This window comes from Manduca sexta, chromosome 11, assembly GCF_014839805.1.
Source record: "Manduca sexta isolate Smith_Timp_Sample1 chromosome 11, JHU_Msex_v1.0, whole genome shotgun sequence".
Taxonomy (NCBI): Eukaryota; Metazoa; Arthropoda; class Insecta; order Lepidoptera; family Sphingidae; genus Manduca; species Manduca sexta.
The window spans coordinates 8,371,761-8,390,646 of NC_051125.1; the positions used below are offsets into that span (position 1 = coordinate 8,371,761).

Genomic DNA, 18,886 nt, shown 5'->3' on the forward strand with positions numbered 1-18,886 from the left:
CAAGAGCTAGGTGTAGAAGAAGCAAGGCTGGTCACGGCACGCATTTTAAGATTGCTCACTTTGAATCCCTAATCACCGGTGGCTCGGGATCTTGAGCCTCGCCGTAGGAGTCATTTATTTTAATATGCATTGATGTTTACAGATGTATATTAAAAAGTAATAAAACTACTTTGAAAATAAAGAGACTATTTCGAAAGTATTTTTTTATTCTACTATTTTATAAATAACGTAAGTAATTCAAACTGACAACAATATTCTTCCACTGAATTTTATTATTTACTACCACTTAGGTTAAAAATAGCTGCCTTTGTTACCCCATCATATCTAAATGTATGTACATATATATATGTATGTAGATACAGTTCGAAAATTAAACAGTTTTCATAAACCATAAAACTCAGAACATCTTCATTTCTAGCATTCTATATCCACTTACCATTCTCATCTTCAGTGGGTGGTTTGATAGGCGACCACGTGACTCCATGATCGAAGGTGATCAACGATATCAGGTGCTCCGGGCCGATGTTGGCGACAGGCGCTTTGGAATCTACCCGAGAAGCTATGTAGATTCCTTTTAGGCCTTCTACACGGTATAAATCCGTGAATGGATCTTCGGTTACATCCCTAAAAGAACAAATTATTTGAATTATTTGTCAGATCTAAAGGCAAGTTTGTGCTGCAGTCGTGTAAGGAAATCATGGGAATAAATCATCACAAGTGAATACATAAGTGCGTTGGCTGTAGTGTGTATAGTTAGTATATAAGGCATATAACGTAGTGTATTAGTATAATGAGTGCAGTCAAATAAAGAGCCTAAATCTAAAATGTTTTTATTACATAGAAACGTTGTCCGAGCTCAATACTGGCAAGACGAAAGTAAGGTAATTGCCCGACGTGACGGCCAATGAGCGTGCGGCACTAACGTTGTTACGTAACTGTCGATGTATATATTATCCTTTTCTAACGAATGTGTGCTGCATCTTTTTATTCCTTCTTTGAGCCAATTTGTAATTATATGTACAGGTACGTGAATATAGCAAATAGTGCGCCGTTTTTATGTGCCATTTTGTTAGTGTTTGACGCGTCTATTTATAAAACGTCATTGCCTAAAACCAAGAACACGTCTCAACACATATATCCATCCTTCCATTACATTGGGAAACAAAATTGAGAAGGTAGCAGCTACCCGCGCCTGTCTCTACCATCCCCCACTCCTACCCTCTAGGGTACACTCATAATTAAGTATAATAATTTAAAATACCAGATATAAATACTTACTCCAGCCAACTATTCCTCCAGTTCCCATCGGGGAAGTAGCACAGAATCTGTTCCATGCTTAACACGAAATTGTACTGAGTGAAGTTCCTGCCTATCTCGGACACGTACAGGTTCGCCAGCGACTCCGTGTGCATGACAGAGACAAATATACGTTTGTCGGTCACATCTGCGATATGGAACTTACGAAGATCCAACTCGGTTTGGAACTCCGCTTTGTAGAACGGTCCTCGTTGATGAGAAATGTATAGGTGTAACGTGTTTCTCTGTAAAAAAAAAAAAAAATTTACACATTGTCCTCTATTACATTGGACCTAACATAGCTGACGAAATTTAAGAGTGATGTGTCTCTGCCTACCCCTGAAAAGAAAAAGCGCATGTTTCTACGATTTACATTAATACATTTTCTTCCTAATTAAATTCATCAATACTTTAATGACCTCTCAACATAAATAAACCGTTAAGATTCTTCTTTTAGTAACTATGACGGTCGTTGCCCCGCCTGATAGTTTATGAGCACTGTGACTTAGTTCGACAACACCGGGGACACACCCAAGTCCAGTCAGTCTACACTATACAGTACTTCAGTCTACGACATGCTACCATGATTTATTATTATAGATTATTACATAATATAAACTACTTCTTCCTAATTACTTTGTCGTCAGCGATTCGCTAATCATAACCTTTCAACAAATTAACTGCAATAGATGAATCATAAAACTTTATGACTTCAAAAATAACATAGGAATTGTAACTACGTTCTTTTAAATTCCATATCTCGTTTACAATAAATGTAATGTTTATCTCTTCATATGTAATCCTAGGGTTTGCGTATCTTTGACGTGTATAACAAAGCAACGTTAATCAATTTTCACACACACATAACATCAGGCATTTATGCCAGAAGGGGTATGCAGAGGCGAACTAGAGCACCAACTTTTCGCCAAGTGTGTTCCGTCCCCGGATGTGATAGAAGGCGAGCCTATTGCCATATCGGGCACAAATTTCAGACTCCGGGCTGATATTGAGCAGATAAACCCAAATATCATTTTGCCCGACCCGGGATTCGAACCAAGGCCCTCAGAGTGCTATCGTACCGTATTCAATTTTCACAAATAAAAAATAAATAACGGTGAAGAAAAACATCGTAAGGAAACCTGCATGCCTGAGGAGTTCTCTATAGGAATTTTGAGGGCGTGTGAAGTCTACCAATCCGCACTAGGCCAGCGTGGTGGACTAAGGCCTAATCCCTCTCAGTAGTAGAGGAAGCCCGTGCCAAACAGTCCGACAGTATATATAGTACAAGACTGATATTACAAATGATATATCTTGTAAATTTTCATCATATCACAGTTCGGAATATGTTTTAGGCGAGCCGAATGGCGCCATTCTGTCTGGCTAAATCCGGAATGTCTATCTAGGTAGATAGGTATCCAGCAAGACACGTTATTGCGACTAAAAGTCGAACCTACTTCCACTAACACGATTATCGACCTCTCTATTTTTGTGACTTAACAATAGTTCGTGGAACGATAAACGCTTCTGTTTGTTCTACTTTAGGACTTGTGTTATAAGCTATAATTAATTACCTACATGAATAATGCATTTCATTTCATATTTCGTGTTCCAATGTAATCATTTTACAACCGTCATCATAATCATTATGTTTTTTTTTTTTTATATTAACTTGGCAAAGTGGCTTTACTGAACCTTATTATTATGTTATGTTATATGTTGTACTACACATTATGTTCCGATCTTTATATTCGTTTTTTTTTACCGCGTGAGTGAAGTTAAGAAACTGCAACTTGTTCTTGTCGGCTTGTCATTACAAAACTGGTATGTGAGTGTAAAGCCTAGATCATTTTATTTTTACTAGCATTGTAGATCTGAGTATATAATTTTGCATTTCATTTGAGCCAACTTGTTTCTGTGTTTAAAAATAAACTGGTTGTTATTGTTATTACGAGTAGCGGATGTTTTAAAATATTTTTTTTAGATTATACTTTTATACACACCTACAAATTATCAGTCTTACTTATAAAAAAATTGCAAAACTATGCTTAGTTAAAACACAAATTTATTCGATCAGCTGTAAGTCAAAACCCGATCTTGCCTCTTAATAAGGTTTAAACTACGAAACTGGTGATGCTTTTTGGCAGCTATTTAAGCAATTCTTAATCACCTCTAACGCTAAAACAAGTTTATAAGTAAGACTGTGTGTTTAAAGAATTAAATAATTCCATAACTATTTTCTTATTTAAACGAAGCCAATTCTAACTATTCTCGAAAATAATTCAGTTTTAATTAATAATTCAGTTTTAATTAAAATAATTCAGAAATAGAAACAAAAACACAGAATAACCTTTTTATTTATATTTCTGAAACTCATTAATTACGCAATTGCAATATAGGTAAGGGTAGTACAAAAGAACTCAGCGCGAGTAAACAAATACATTATCCATGTCTCGGAATATCTTCGAACAGAAGAGGGCGGAAACTCAGTAAAAATAATCGCTAATAATAATATTGCACGCAATAATGGTAAACAATATTAATGCATCAGACAAGCGATGTATATAATTGTAGTTATAAACACTTTATTTAAAATAAACAATAACTAACAACTACCAAACAATGGTTAGAAACAATATTTTATATTTCACGTAACACATCCAGTAGGGGTGGTATATGGATATTTAATTTATGTACTGGTTTGCAACTATGGAAATATTGTCGTATCCAACCTTGTACTTTACAAGCTCCATAGACTATACCATGCCATACTGTAAGCTGATTTGGTTTATTTTGTCTATTTGTTTTTTTTTTTTCACTCAAGCGTCTTGGTGCATTTCCACTTGAAGCTTTTGTGATATTTAATTGATAAATAAATAGAAATGCGACTTTATTTGTGCCTAGTCATAAAGTCTGTATGTATTCTAGAATTAAGTACCTACAGTCAGATCCGAAAGTAGCTGAACAATTTCAAAACTATTCTACATATTAACTTTAATTGTAATATTGCTCTTTATCTAAAATAAAGTAAACCCTGTAAAGATTATCTTACGAAAAAAAAATGTTGATAAGAAAACAAAAGTTTAATGGCGATTTGAATTTATTCAGATATTTTTATGGCTGGCTGTACTTTCATATAATTATCTTACTGGATTTCTTAATTACTTTATAATGGAACCAAGAATAAATGTAGAGAGATAAACATAAATGGTTGCAACAAGTAAAAGAAATACCAACATTAAAAGACATCACTCAGTAAGGTCACATGTACACGAGTTTAATAACCGTAAAATTGACAATTTATACGTCCCGCATCTCGAAATAACTTCCAAGTGGTACAGCCAAAAATAATGTCTTTGCTTTTTACGAATTCATATCAACTGTGCCATCTTCTTCGGATAAAGATAAAGGACTATCAGACAGACTTGTGTGGCCGCTATCACTTCAACTGTAATAGGCAGCGAATTAACATTTCAGTAGAAAGTTTGTAATTAGGACGGATATGTTAACAAATTAAAACAAAACATGTATTGGACTGCTCTCGGCTATCGAATTCTTTTTGATCTTTATACTATCCCGAATCCTGATATATATGACTAGCTTTTGCTCGCGATTTCGCTCGCGTGATAGAGTTTTCCAGAATAAAAGTCTCACTATATATTTTTCCGGGATAGAATGTAACCTACGTCCTTCCCATACCAAATTTAATGAAAAAAGTTGGATGATTTGGAGTTTATCGCACTCAGTCAAGCAGCCGGATGCGGTGAGTGATTTTCTTTTAAAATATACTTTAAGACACTTTTAAAGGGAACAATTTCGTCATACATATTTGTTGCGTAACTAACCATTTATACAGCGCATGCGAGTAAAGCTCTTAAAAGGAATAAATTTTGACCATTTTTGCAACATTTTTCATTGTTTCCATGCTCCATTATATTGGTCATAGCGTAATGTTATATAACATATAGCCTTCCTCGATAAATGGGCTATCCAACACTAAAAGACTTTTCTATTCGAAGCAGTAGTCCCCGAGATTAGCGCGTTCAAACAAACAAACTCTTCAGCTTTATATATCAGTATACATATATTGTATTGATGTAGGTAATTACATTGCCTCCCGAGACCTTACATCAAGGAAGTCTCGACTTCGAAATGTCAATAAACAGAGAACAAAGAAAAAAATCGCACACCCACAGTCCAATGTGAGCGATACAAAAGCAAGTGTTTTGGTTCGAGCACATTGTTCTAAAAATGCATACACTCTTACGATATTGTCATCATAACGATAATGACCTGTTCAATGTACGTGAGTCATGTAAACTGTTGTAGACATTTAATTATGAATCATTATTGGCACTTGCGTTTTCGCGAATATAACGATTAAATTGTTATGTCTATGTAATACATCATTTCGCACCTTTAAAGACGAAAAATCGCGGTGATAGCCTAGTTGGGAATAGAACGGACTGCTGAGACGAATGTCCGCAGGTTCAAATTTCAAGACCTCTGACTATTCTAAAGTTATGTGTGTATTCCTTGTGAATTATCGCTTGCTTTAACGGTGAAGGAAAACATCGTGAGGAAACGTGCATACCTGAGAAATTCTCCAAAATAATTTCGAAAGAATGTAACATCTACCAACCCGCACTAGGTCAGCGTGGTGGACTAAGGCCTAATCCGTCTCAGTAGCAGAGGGAACCCGTGCCCAGCAGTGGGACAGCATGTAATACAGGACTGATATTATCAGTATATTATGTGAAAGACGAAACATTGCAAACAATTTTTTTAAAGATCTTTTCGTTCACATAGCTTAGGTAAGAAATTTTAAAATGGCATTAAGGACTCAACTGTTGAAAACATTCTTTAGGTACTTATCGATTTGTATTTACAGTTGCGATTGGCCAATTTATCATATCGTTCGTTTGTTTTTTATCATCATATAACAAAGAACAACGTGTTTTCAAATTAAATATACACGTATAACGATAGTAAATTATGAACGTGAAGGGTAATCAAAAACTTGATTTTATAAAAAGAAAATCCTAATATTGTTTTTTCATAGTTTTAATTGATACTTCTCACCCTGTGATAATTTTATTGTGGTAAACAAAAGATTATTTTTTAATAACAAAGTTATGGAAACGAAATAAGTATTAAAAAATTCCAATATCCAGCATGAACTCTATGAATATACCTAACGATCAAACTACAATGTTACTAAATATAATATAATTTCATTAAAAATATTAAAAGAAAATTAAAACCAAACAGGATATTGAACGGACACTAGATGGAGCCGCTTATTCCGCCCTCAAATCAACTTCCGTCCGTTATTAGACTGAAATGTGGCGCAAATAATACATTATTTTTTATAAAAGGATCGTAAATTTTCATGTAAGAATATAATACTTTTGGTATAGTAAATAAAATGAGTATTTTGATTGTGATCACAACTCAAGATTACATCTTTTCATTTCATTCTTATTATTCGCAGTTAAAGACCAAATAATGACGAACAAAGGTTCTCAAATCAAAATTTTAACAACTGCAATTACTACTTAACCGTCTTGTAATATAACATACCTTTGATCGATTATGACTAATCCTTTATTGCAGTGCGCATATTTATTGAAACCTTGTGAATTCAAGGTTAGGGCTTTGCTCGGAAGGCAAGACAACTGGAGAATGTCCACAGAACATAGATCTTGCGTAGAACCGGTTATTTTCTAAATCTCCAGACATATAAGTTGATATGGAGACTGAGAAAAATATGAATTGTAGGTAAACTCTCCCTCTCCCGCTTTAACACTAACATACAACAGAACATAATTGAGCATACTGAATATTAGGAATGAAAAATGGTGAATTCATTCTAGTTTCGACGTACGGGAATGATCGATCAAGCAAGTCAAGTCAAAAACTTATGACCTTGGTTGCTTTACATTTGGCAACTATTTTGGATTCTTTAGCGGGGGAACAGCTCCCCTTTTGGCGACGCCCTTGAACGATAGCCACTTAAGTTTATTTATTGCGACTTTTAAAGATTGTAACCGAAGCACTTAAAATCCCCGCCCACTAACTTATACAACACTTAATGCCCTTTATTGTGTACAGTTAAATGTGTGTCACGTCGAAGCCATATATGTAACGTACGGAATAAAAACTCTTTATTTGGATATAAGTTTCATCATAATATAATTATCCGCCCTTTCATCTTAACATAGGAGTTTATAAATATTACCTCAGTCAATGCGTTATATTTTTAAAATCTATGTAAAGTTTAATAAAATGTATGATTGTTACACGCGATAATTCATAGAAGAATAATTGTCCTTTTCTTGACATTTTTATATCTGGCCAACAAAACTATAAATATAATGTTGCGTATAAAACAACAGGAAAAGTAAACAAATTATGTAGTACAGAACACAAAAAGGAAAAACAGTTTTCATGCATTCATTATAGCAAACCGTTTGTAATCACTATTACATAGATTATAAAAAAATGTGACCCAAATCACAATCAAACAACACACGTGTGTGTCGTGTTTCTTAATACAGTAGAAACCGGTTATAACGACTCCGGTTATAGCGACGCATCAGTTATAACGACTAAATAACAAGGTCTCTTTAAATGAATGCATAAAAAGAGTATCGTTTATAAGGACTATTGGATATAGCGTCCACATTCGGTGGTCCCTTCAATCTCGCTATAACCGGTTTTCACTGTAGTTCCGAGAAGGCAGGACGTAGGCATATTTTTGCTTACTATTAATGAGTTGTGTAATATTTCTGTTGATATAAACATGAAGTTCATATAACGTACACTGAGCTATAATTTGATACACTATTCCACGAAGCGGATTTACGTAGAAACCGCTGCGTCAATTAGATCTTTGTTCGGAAGTCTTATCGCGATCAAGCTGGCTGACACCATATAGTATCGCAAAACAAATAAATAAATAAAAAATAAATAAAACAGTCTCGCGTACAATCTTTTACAATATTAATTCCGATAAATTATCCCTACCGCTAACTACTCGTTAACGGTAAAAATGAAACGAATCAAAATGACTCATATGTAAGTATGTCAAACAAAATTTCTTCTATTTGGTTATTTTTTGCCAGAAAACCGACAATAACGAGTAAGATTTTTTATAGAAACCTGCCATTGAACACGCCTCGGGTTTTAGGACTTACTTATACAAAAAAATCTGCCATAATGACACTTATCCACAATTCCATGTTCGACAAACCCAAGTTTTGCTCGAGCTGGGAATCGATCCCAGGCCATCTAGATCCACAACCCATACATGCTACCACTAGACCAAGGAGGCGACGATTCTTCCAGTGCTTTCACTTTGCGAATTGCATCCCATTTTAAAGGCGAACTTAAAACGCAGTACCTTCTACAGCATGTGCAATAGAATAACACTATAGATACATAAACACCTAAATTATTGCTATACATAAAATCATCATCTACTGCCATTTCATCACAAAACTATATCTAGATGTCTGCTATCACCGATAGCTACACTAGCGTGGCAAGTATTGCTTTAACCATAACCATACCCTCCTCCTAGCCGAATTTCGGCCACGGTGGCCAATCCCAAGGGGGTCAGCCAGGTACGCAGGATATATTATAGTGCACAAGTGTGTGCGCAATACACAGGTGCACTCCGTTCCTTCACGCTCATAGTTCGGTGAGACAGCAAGCAGACATTACCGGAGAGAGATCAGGCGCAGGACCTACGGCTTTACGTGCTTTCCGAGACACGGGAGTATCACACCGCCAACTTCCTGACTGAGTAATTTTTAAGATGGAAAAACCCAGTTTTAATTAATTTGGCCGACCCAGGATTCGAACCTAGGACCTCAGCGTGGTAGCCGTACTTGTATCATGTACAATTATAACTACGAAACCGAGGCAGTCAATCCGTGGCAAGTATAGCTTTACGAAGTACATAGTACTACTTCAACATTTACAATATTATGATCGTTTGTCGACGCAAATATATAAAAGAACTATGAACTCTGATGTTATAATCCGTAAACCAACAAACACGGTGATTCATCATTGCAAACGCCATGTGCAATGTCTGAATGTACAAACTAGTTCCGAATCGACTGGGGGCAATGAGTCACTTAAACATGTTCCGTCTCGTTATCTAAGCGGGTAGGATGATGCCATCAAACTAAACAGCAGTGGCCAACGATTCATACAACGCGATTCCTGCCGTCTTCCTTTTATGTAGAAGTATCTTTTGCTCGCGGCTTCGCGCGCGTCAGTGTTTTTCGGGATAAAAATCCCGCTATAAATTTTCCCGGGATAAAAAGTAGTAGTAGTAGCCTATAACCTTCTCAGGGTCTTGAGCTATCTCCATATCAAATTTCATAAAAATCCAGTCAGTAGATTTTGAGAAAATCGATAACACAAGACAGAAAAGGGAACTTTGTTTTATAATATGTATGGAATTATGTTGATTTTAAATTATTATTAGAACAATTTGCACACCGCATTTATGCATACGTACGTATATTTTGTGTCGGGTCTCCCTTAGGATAATTTCATCTTTCACCACTACTAAACAGATGTTACTTTATAGTTCCTAGGTCAACTATTAAGAACCCCTAAGTAGAAGTGGTGGGCGGTACTGACAGATTCGGCTGCGCAGCTTAAATATGATTAAATACCTCATTCATTTAATTGTAGTTACCAAGGGGAGGGCAATAGACGATAACAAACTTTTTTTGTTTTCGAAAATCGAAGCTATTTTTACACAATACTTTCAATTATATTATAGTGAATACCGAACTCGAAAGACCTTTGCGGGCCAAACGGATGAAACCAGTATTTCATACATTTCGCGTATAAAAGCAGGCAAGTGGCTGTGATTTGGACAATTTATGAACGTGACAAGCAGCACAGAGCGAGCAAGATGGACAAATTGGCTCGTTCACACTCAACAAGCGACTTCCTCCGTTAAACTCCGGCGCAGCTTTATTGCAGGGAGACTGACAGCCGACGCACCGTGTGATGAATGTATGAATTGCTACAAAGGGCGAGAGAGCATTGTTGACTTTAATTTGGCCTTGAGTTACTATAATAATATTACAGCATACTATGATCACGATTGTATAACCAAAGATAAAGCAGGTAATGGAAATACATATGCCAGACTAGACTTAAAATCACAGAATTGAGTGATGTTTTTTAATTGCAAATTATGTGCAATGATCATTGCTTTCAATCAACTTCCAATTGTTTAGCTTGATCACATTTTATGACATCGAGGCTATTCTATAAGTAATTGTCAAAATAGCAAATTCAAAATGCATACAGTGGCAAACTAATAAGGAAAGACAATATGAAATTCAATACCTCTTTGTGGTTGATTGTATGAACTAACGCAATTTGTATTATTTACTTGGAAACAGCGGTTCATGTGAACAATGGCCGTTATAATCCATGTTATCATTATTTATTTAATATTTAAATAAATGAGTACTCGACTCATAATTTCTATGATTTGTAGCCTATTGATGTAAAATATTACCTATGAGTCACTGTACGTATATTATAAATAATATAATTATGTAATCAAAAATGTAGGCAAATGCATTAATAATTTTAATTTCGAGAACCGATTTGGATTTTTATGCCAACGCCACAAATCCTAGTTCCGGGCAGGCTCCTCCATAAGAGGTTGACGTCGCGGAGGAATCGTAAAAATTTGTCCAAATTCTATCTACCGACTCTACATTACCAAACAGATAATAATCATCAACCGCGGTTACGCCAATACCCCTTCAGCACACAATAACACACCAAGGCCCAATAAATGCCTTTTATTTGGACGTGCAAAATAACACCTAATTAATAATCCGATTCTCTTGAATTACAAGGTATATTGTATAGCATATCATTTGTTCCAGTTTATTAGTTTTCTATTTAATTTGCTATAACGCCCTCTACAGTATAGTTTGTAATACATGTGTTACTTTAAATTGCAAAATGCAAGGCCGTTTAATGCGACATCAAACTATTGATTTTTCCTGTTACTTTACAAATATGTTTTGATTTAGTAATGTAACAACTACACTTTGTTTAAATCCAGGAAAAAATGGCGCGTAATAACAATGCCACTGTAAAGTACTAGAATTTATGGACAAAATAAGCAAGTTTATCAAATGTAGACGGTTAATGCCACAAGTTCAATGCCTTGAACAAATATTAGAATATAACACAAACATTTGACACCAATACGGGGAATCGAAATATAACCATTTGGCGAACGTTATATTATTTAATCAATTATATTTTTTGCATAATGCTGCATAAAACAATATAGGTAAACTAATCCGAAGAAATATAACGAAGCCATAGTTGGAATTAACTAGAATTGATGCCGTATTTAAAGAAGTAATATAAACTAAACTCTATTCAAAGAAAATTGTCTCGTACGAGAGATTAAAAATAATATTTAGATGACCTTTACAGCATGGTAGATAGTAGGGTTGCCACTTTATTTTGTGCATATAAAGTACATCGGTTACTTAAACGTAAAAAAAATTACATGTTATCAATGTAATAATTGCTTTGCCTAAAAACGTATTTTGCTCAAATAAAACTATTACTTTTATAAAATAAAATTATCTTTGTCAAATAACTAGGTACCTACTTGTTTATTTTATAGTAGTTTCAAAGACGCTTTGTATATTTCGTCTCGCTAATTGCTATTTATCGCAGAAAAATCTTTCTGTGAATGCGGACTCGCAGTAATTCACAGTATTAAAATTAAATATTACAAATTACCATAGTAAAATTAAATTTATTTTAAAACTTATTGATAAACAATTATTTTTTTATATTATGTAAAACGAAATCCAAAGAAATCAAATCATGCTAAATAAAGTATTTTTGGGTACGTTATCGTTCTCATAAAATATACACTATAGAGTATAATTACTCAAAATAACGAGCAATACATACTTATTATTAAGAACGGGTGGCAGCCCTAGTAGATTAGTACATTGGTGACAAACTAGAGGTCACATCTCCGATTTCCGCAGAGGGCATTCTTTGTATAATCTAAATATATTTGTTTCTGAAAATATTTTGTAATCTCAAGTTTGTAATCCCTCCTTTTAATATCGAGTCTTAACAGAACGTTAAAAACAATAAGCCGGCATAATTGTACCAATTGTCAACGAAAACAGCGTCCCTTACTGGTTGACATATTCCTTAAGCTTCAATTCATTTAAAAAAAGTGCAGATAAGTCACTCTTCCGCGCCACAACAGAAAGTGACTCAAACAATATATACTTTGGTGAAAATATAACACAAAGCTTCCTAGTCAATTTTGTAAACAGACACAATATATTGATAATGGTATTATAAACAAATAACATCACTTTCACGCGACAGTGCAACGTCTGATAACAATATAATTGGAGACGATGATATGGAATACGGAATTATTTGTAGCCATCGATATATATATACTACTACTATAACTGAATTGAATGGTGATCCATTCAAACTGATTCTAGTATGGTGTCAATATGATGCTTGTGGTTGTGTACGGAGTGGCGCTCATAATATAAAAATACGAGTCTAAGTGCAAACCTGGATGTGAATAAAAATATTAATCAAATAAGTAAAATTATTTGTTATTCAAGTGAATAAATAAGTTATAATTCATTTTAGTTCACATGTTGAACAAATAGTTTATATGGACGTTCGTGTCTATAGAATATACGTCAATGTTTGTAGCACTTTGAAACGAAAATTTTTCTCTATATTTAATTATTGTCGTTTATTATAAACTTATGCAATAGCGTATTTATCAACCTAAACATGCTAATAACTAACTTAAAAACAATTCATAAATTTGTCGTTAAACCGCTAATGAGACAAATAATTTCTTAACGCGAAAATGGTAGGACGGATAATTGCGAGTATTGTAGTTAATGAAATATTGATGTCACGGTTACTTTATTAAATATTTCGAATTTCCGAGTATCAATGCGCGGGTATCCCCCGGTTAATAGTTCAGAGGAATAAAAAAGTACAGAATTATTTTAAAATTTAACCGATTAATAATTTATATACTAAATGAACTTTGCAATTGACTGAATACATTACATTATTTTGTTTTGAATGTAGTTTCTCTGACCAGGTAATCGCCAGTTATCGCTGTACGGATTGTATTACTGTATGCATAAAACTATCGCTGTCTTGTTAGCAACAATTCATATATATGAAAATCAAGGACAATGCCTTTTTCTAAAATTGTGTTACATATTTAGAAAAACATTCCAATTAAACTTATTGTCCTGTATTTACTATCACAGTTAACAAAAATAGCACAACTAAAAATATTGGACTAGATACCCGATGCTCACAAGGTTTTTTTTCCGGTTATTTGTTAAGAAGTTGAATAGTATTAAAATGTAATTCTATGTGCACTTAGTATAATTACCTAACATGTAATACAAATAATTCATACAAATCAATAAATATCACCGAAATAATAAAACTAATATGCATACAAGAAAATACTCGTGAAATCATAACCTATTATAAATACGGCGATGTTCAAAGTATAAGCAAGGCATAGGGTATTAAAATGATTACGCACCTTAACTTCACCGTAATAGGGTAAAGACCCCTATCAACAGGTACAATCATATTGTAATCAAATAAATGTGTCGTAATTTGTAGACCGCACGCGATATAGGACATTTCGACATAGATAGAGCCACAATCTTCTAGCCCACATTAATTATTTCCTACTAGAATTACTATGTTTATTGATGGATTTAGATCAGCGGATAGACGGCGTGTACTGAGGTTCATGAATCGTTATATACTGTTTTTTATTTTGTAAAACAATATTTTATTATTTAGATTGCAGGTGATAAGGTAATGAATGCGAGATGAACATGGCTGTTTACCTACAATGCCTTAGTGACTATTCTTGATTTCAAACCTATAATTCAATATTTATTTAAGTACTGGCACGATGTTGCCACTAGCTAGTGTACTGAGCATTATAAGACCTAAGACTATATTATACTGGGGAACTAAATTTTGCGTTGTGCATAGATTCGCAATACGAAATTTTCCGTTGACTTAGTACTCTTCATAGACATTCGTGACGTTTCCGATTAGGCGAGCAACTCTACTGTCACGTGTTTTTAAAATTCTCAATGAATACTAGTATTATTATAAGGGCCACTCACCTCTTTGCTCTGCTTGGTGGCGAACATATAATCCCCTTTGATCTGGAAGTCCTTGGCCTCTTCAAACAACACTTCGGCGTTGATCAGGTCGGTGGGATCGCTCGCGCTGAAAACCGTGCTAGTGCCGTCCGGCTTCCACCGCTCCACGTAGAAAACCTTCGGGTACCCCGGCCCGGACGACCAGAAGAACGTTTTCACAAAGCTTTGGATCATTTTGAACGTCTTTCCGCCATCGAGGGTTAGGTATAGCTAAAATGAATGAATTGTCTGAATAAATATGTCAAAAAAAGTTGATGTGAAAAAAAAGTGGGATTATAAGAGATTATTTCTTAGACAAACCCTAGATCAGTCCGTAGAACTATTTTTCATTTTTTCCCTCATATTTATGCCGGAATAAAATGGCGGCTTTCGGACGAAATAGTTTGGTCTTACACCGTATAAGGTGTTACTTAGCTGTTGCCGTTGTACAATAAGCATATGTCCGACATACTATAGGTATGTATAATAAACAAAAATGTCTATTTTTGGACCACTGAATAAAGTCAAATCAGATCATAACAAATATTCGTGTTGCGTTCATTAAAGGTATAATTAGACGTCCACGTTTTTATGATGTCCTAAAAGTCTCATACATCGTCTGTCAACAACGTAGACTATCAAGCCAAAAACATCAAACAAAATAAATCATCTTTGGTTCACGCCGTTTGTTTTTCAATTTATCATAATTTTACAGTGATGCGGTCGATGTTTGTCGACTTTTCTTTCCGAGTACATTTTGTATACAAATGAGGTGAAGTAAGTTATCTATTTTAAGAACAGGAAAAGTATTATATATTTAAAACAATACCCAATAATGGTTTTGGACACAACTTGAAATTCTTTTGTTATCTGTACAACACAGCCGGCCAGCCGTTGCCAGATTTTTACGAACACGATTCGCGCCAAGACAATTACGCCCTAATTTGTGCACATTATAGACAAACTCGTTTATTACCACAATACTTAATACTAGTATTTTGCTACGACAAATATACATACGTGAAATAAATACACCAGTACTTGTGTTCACATTCCACAACTCACCTTCCTGTTTGAATCCACTTTGTCCAGGATGACGTATTTGTCCGGGAACTCCTCGTCGAAAGCCAATTCAGTAGGAGAGAACGACAGATCTGACCTATGTATGTTCCTTCCATTGTCACTCGTGTAATATAACTTCATATTAGTAGAATCCACGAACACGCACTGAAACATTATATTAGTATTCATGATGATGTCTAGCAGTTGCGAATACAGGTCTTTAATCAAAGCCAAGAACACTGGGCAGATATAAAATATCTGGCCGTTAACAAACAAACGGGCAGTACCAACAAATTAAAAAAAAATGGTGTAAATACTGTAAATTCTCAGTGCATCAATGTGGCTATTTATATCGTTATAAACTCCATTAAGTTATAATGTAACAAAATGTTGTAATGTGAAAGCCATTGGTGGACCCAATAAATAAAATTTCTTGTTATGTGGCAAATTGAAGAGTCAAATAAATCCGATTAATAAACTAAGATTTATATTTTACATTGTATTTTTATGACTTTTTGCTATCTTCGCACATTTCCAATTGCTACGAAATTAGCTCATTGTTTTATCAACAAGAATAAAAACTGAGCCGCGTTAAAGTATCACAAACGAAACTTTCTAAAATAATTTGCAAATGCAAATGAGTTGAAATGAATTAAAGTCGCGTCGAAAGCGTATAAAAATTGCACTTTTACGCTTATAAATATACCAATAAAATGTTTTATCTAGATCAGAATTAGATTTATTTTAAAGTATTTCGACGTTTCTGGAACTCTCCAGAGCATCAGTACTAGTTGTATTTGTCAGTTTACGCAGTGACGGGTCGAAAGGATAAAGCATAACAGTTTCAATTGGTAAGAACAGGGGCAACGATCGCGGCCCACATATTGCAAACGTACACGTATTGAACTACACTATTGTGATATTTTAAATAACTATGATAACATAATTATAGTAAGTAAGAGAATATTCTAGAACGTTTTTGCATAGAATATGAATATGCAATAGGATTTGGCGAGCGTATAATATAAACCATGGAAAAAGAATATGCGCCTGTTTTACGATGTCGGAGTAAACAGTAATCGTCGAATATAATAATATAATATCAGATAACGTTTAGTGGAATTCTATTTCACTTCTATTTTCTGTTCTCTCTTCTTCATTTCTATAAATATTAACTCTTACAGATTTTCACAATATAAGACGATTATCGATCATCACAGTATGAAACAATATCATAAAAAGGTAAAAATTTTCAACACGCTATACAATAGCAGTTTCACCTATTACTTTTAGTTTAGAATTTTACGCCTCAAGAAATTAATTGAAAAATACTATGACTTATACCAATTAGTTATAAAAGAATATTATCTTATGTGACAATTTTATTAAATTGCTATGACTATCATGGCCTGCCACAAACACATTCAATTAAAGCTACTAATAACAAAATAATCTGCAGTTGATTGCAACATAGTTATCCCAGTAATTAAATATCAACTAGTCATTTATAATTATTACAACTATGATAAGAAGTCTCCATGTTTTATGTTTTTATATAAACAATTTTATATATCATAAGAAATTTTTCTTTGTTTAGTAGAGGTGACATCTAATGATTTATTAAATTTTGGTAAAACCCTAGTGACATTTACAGTGTTATCTAGATTATCATAATGTTATCTTCATGACAAAAAAACAAAACAAAAAAATTCAATAACAACTAAACAGGTTATAAAGTGTGCATTCAGCCCAATTAAAGAAGTGGCCTTAATATTACCAATCATATTATTCTCTGATCATTATTATTCACTTAAGTATGTACACAAAATAACTTTTTTTATTTTCATCTCAATAAAAAAAACAGGTTGTGTGTATAAAAAAAATTGTGTCATTCTTTGTCATGTGTGATGTATTCTTAAATAAATTATTGAAATAAATGGGCTTAAAACCAATATTATCAAAGCAGAACAATTTCTATTGATGATTTCCATGAAGATGTGCCCCAATACTTTTGGGGCACAACTTAAAAAGTGGTGTGATGTAACTTTGTGGATGAATTAATGATGTATACAGTGATTTTATGAGATTATGACTAACTCTAACTCTAGTCAAAAGGTGCTGATAGAAAAAAGAAAAAGAAATTCAGTTAATGAAGTCAGTAATAAGTCAGTAATAAGGTGACCAAACAATTTGATTTGACAAAAAAACATTTTCTACAATGCACATATTATGACATACAAAGAAATTATTTATATGACACTTATAATTGATAGAAGTGTCCAAATACTTTCATCATAAATTTTTCCATTTATAAAGAATATACAAGTTTCACTTACAAATTCAGGGTACTTCGGATGGTTGAAGAATTTGTCCAGCTGAGCATATCCACTATCTGGTTCTGACCCAAGCCTGAAGCTTTCAGTTTTGTTGGTGAAGTTCTTGCCATAGTCATAAGAGATGAAAAGGGCTGATGGTGAAAGTCCACCTTTATTCCTTGGACTTGAGTCTCGAGCCAAGCATATAATGACATTGGAACCTTCACCGACCCAGTGCACCATCAGTTGCTGATGGCTGTCTTTCAATTGGGTAGTCTAAAAACATGTTTACTTATTAGCTTAATTTTAATATGCAATTAAATTAAATATCAAGAATATTTTAACTAATAAGGCTTTAGTAGATTTCTTAATTGATAATATTTTATACAAACAAGTAATGATTTGTGTTGGAATATTTTTAATGAACCTAAGTAGTAAGTAAAAAAAAAGCAGCGATAGCCTAGTTGGTTGTGGAATGGACTGCCGAAACAAATGTCCGCAGGTTCAAATCCGAAGGGCACACAACTCTGACTTTTCTAAAAAATTATGTGTGTATTCTTTGTGAATTATCGCTTGCTTTAACGGTGAAGGAAAACATTGTGAGGAAACCTGCATACCTGAGAAATTCTCTAGGCATTTTTTAGGGTGTGTGAAGTCTACCAATCACACTAGGCCAGGGTGATGGACTAAGGCCTAATTCCTCTCAGTAGTAGAGGCCCGGGCCCAACAGTGGGACAGTATACAATACAGGGCTGATATTATAAGTAGTAAGGATACAATCAGTCTCTGCTATAAACATTGCAGTGATAGCAAACATACCTATAATGTAGGATATTGATAATTAAAAATACCTATTTGTGTACAATAACATGATGCATGTTTCTATATCCAGTATTGTTTTTATTCATATTTTTCAGTGTAAACAAAAGTGAAATTATTTAGTATGCA

The 18,886-nt window shown here is 34.0% G+C and overlaps 1 protein-coding gene across 3 annotated transcripts in view; it reads right to left on the reverse strand.

The window, feature by feature from the left end:
• LOC115452424 (sortilin-related receptor) overlaps positions 1-18,886 on the reverse strand; it is a 38,810-nt gene that overhangs the window by 19,000 nt on the left and 924 nt on the right. For all 3 annotated transcript variants that reach the window (XM_037437458.1, XM_037437457.1, XM_037437456.1), the window contains exons 2-6: positions 17,960-18,214; positions 15,627-15,788; positions 14,544-14,792; positions 1,279-1,541; positions 437-624 (exon numbers count right to left, since the gene is read on the reverse strand). In XM_037437458.1, the coding sequence (XP_037293355.1) occupies positions 437-624; positions 1,279-1,541; positions 14,544-14,792; positions 15,627-15,788; positions 17,960-18,214 (1,117 nt within the window). The remainder of the gene's footprint in view (positions 1-436; positions 625-1,278; positions 1,542-14,543; positions 14,793-15,626; positions 15,789-17,959; positions 18,215-18,886) is intronic.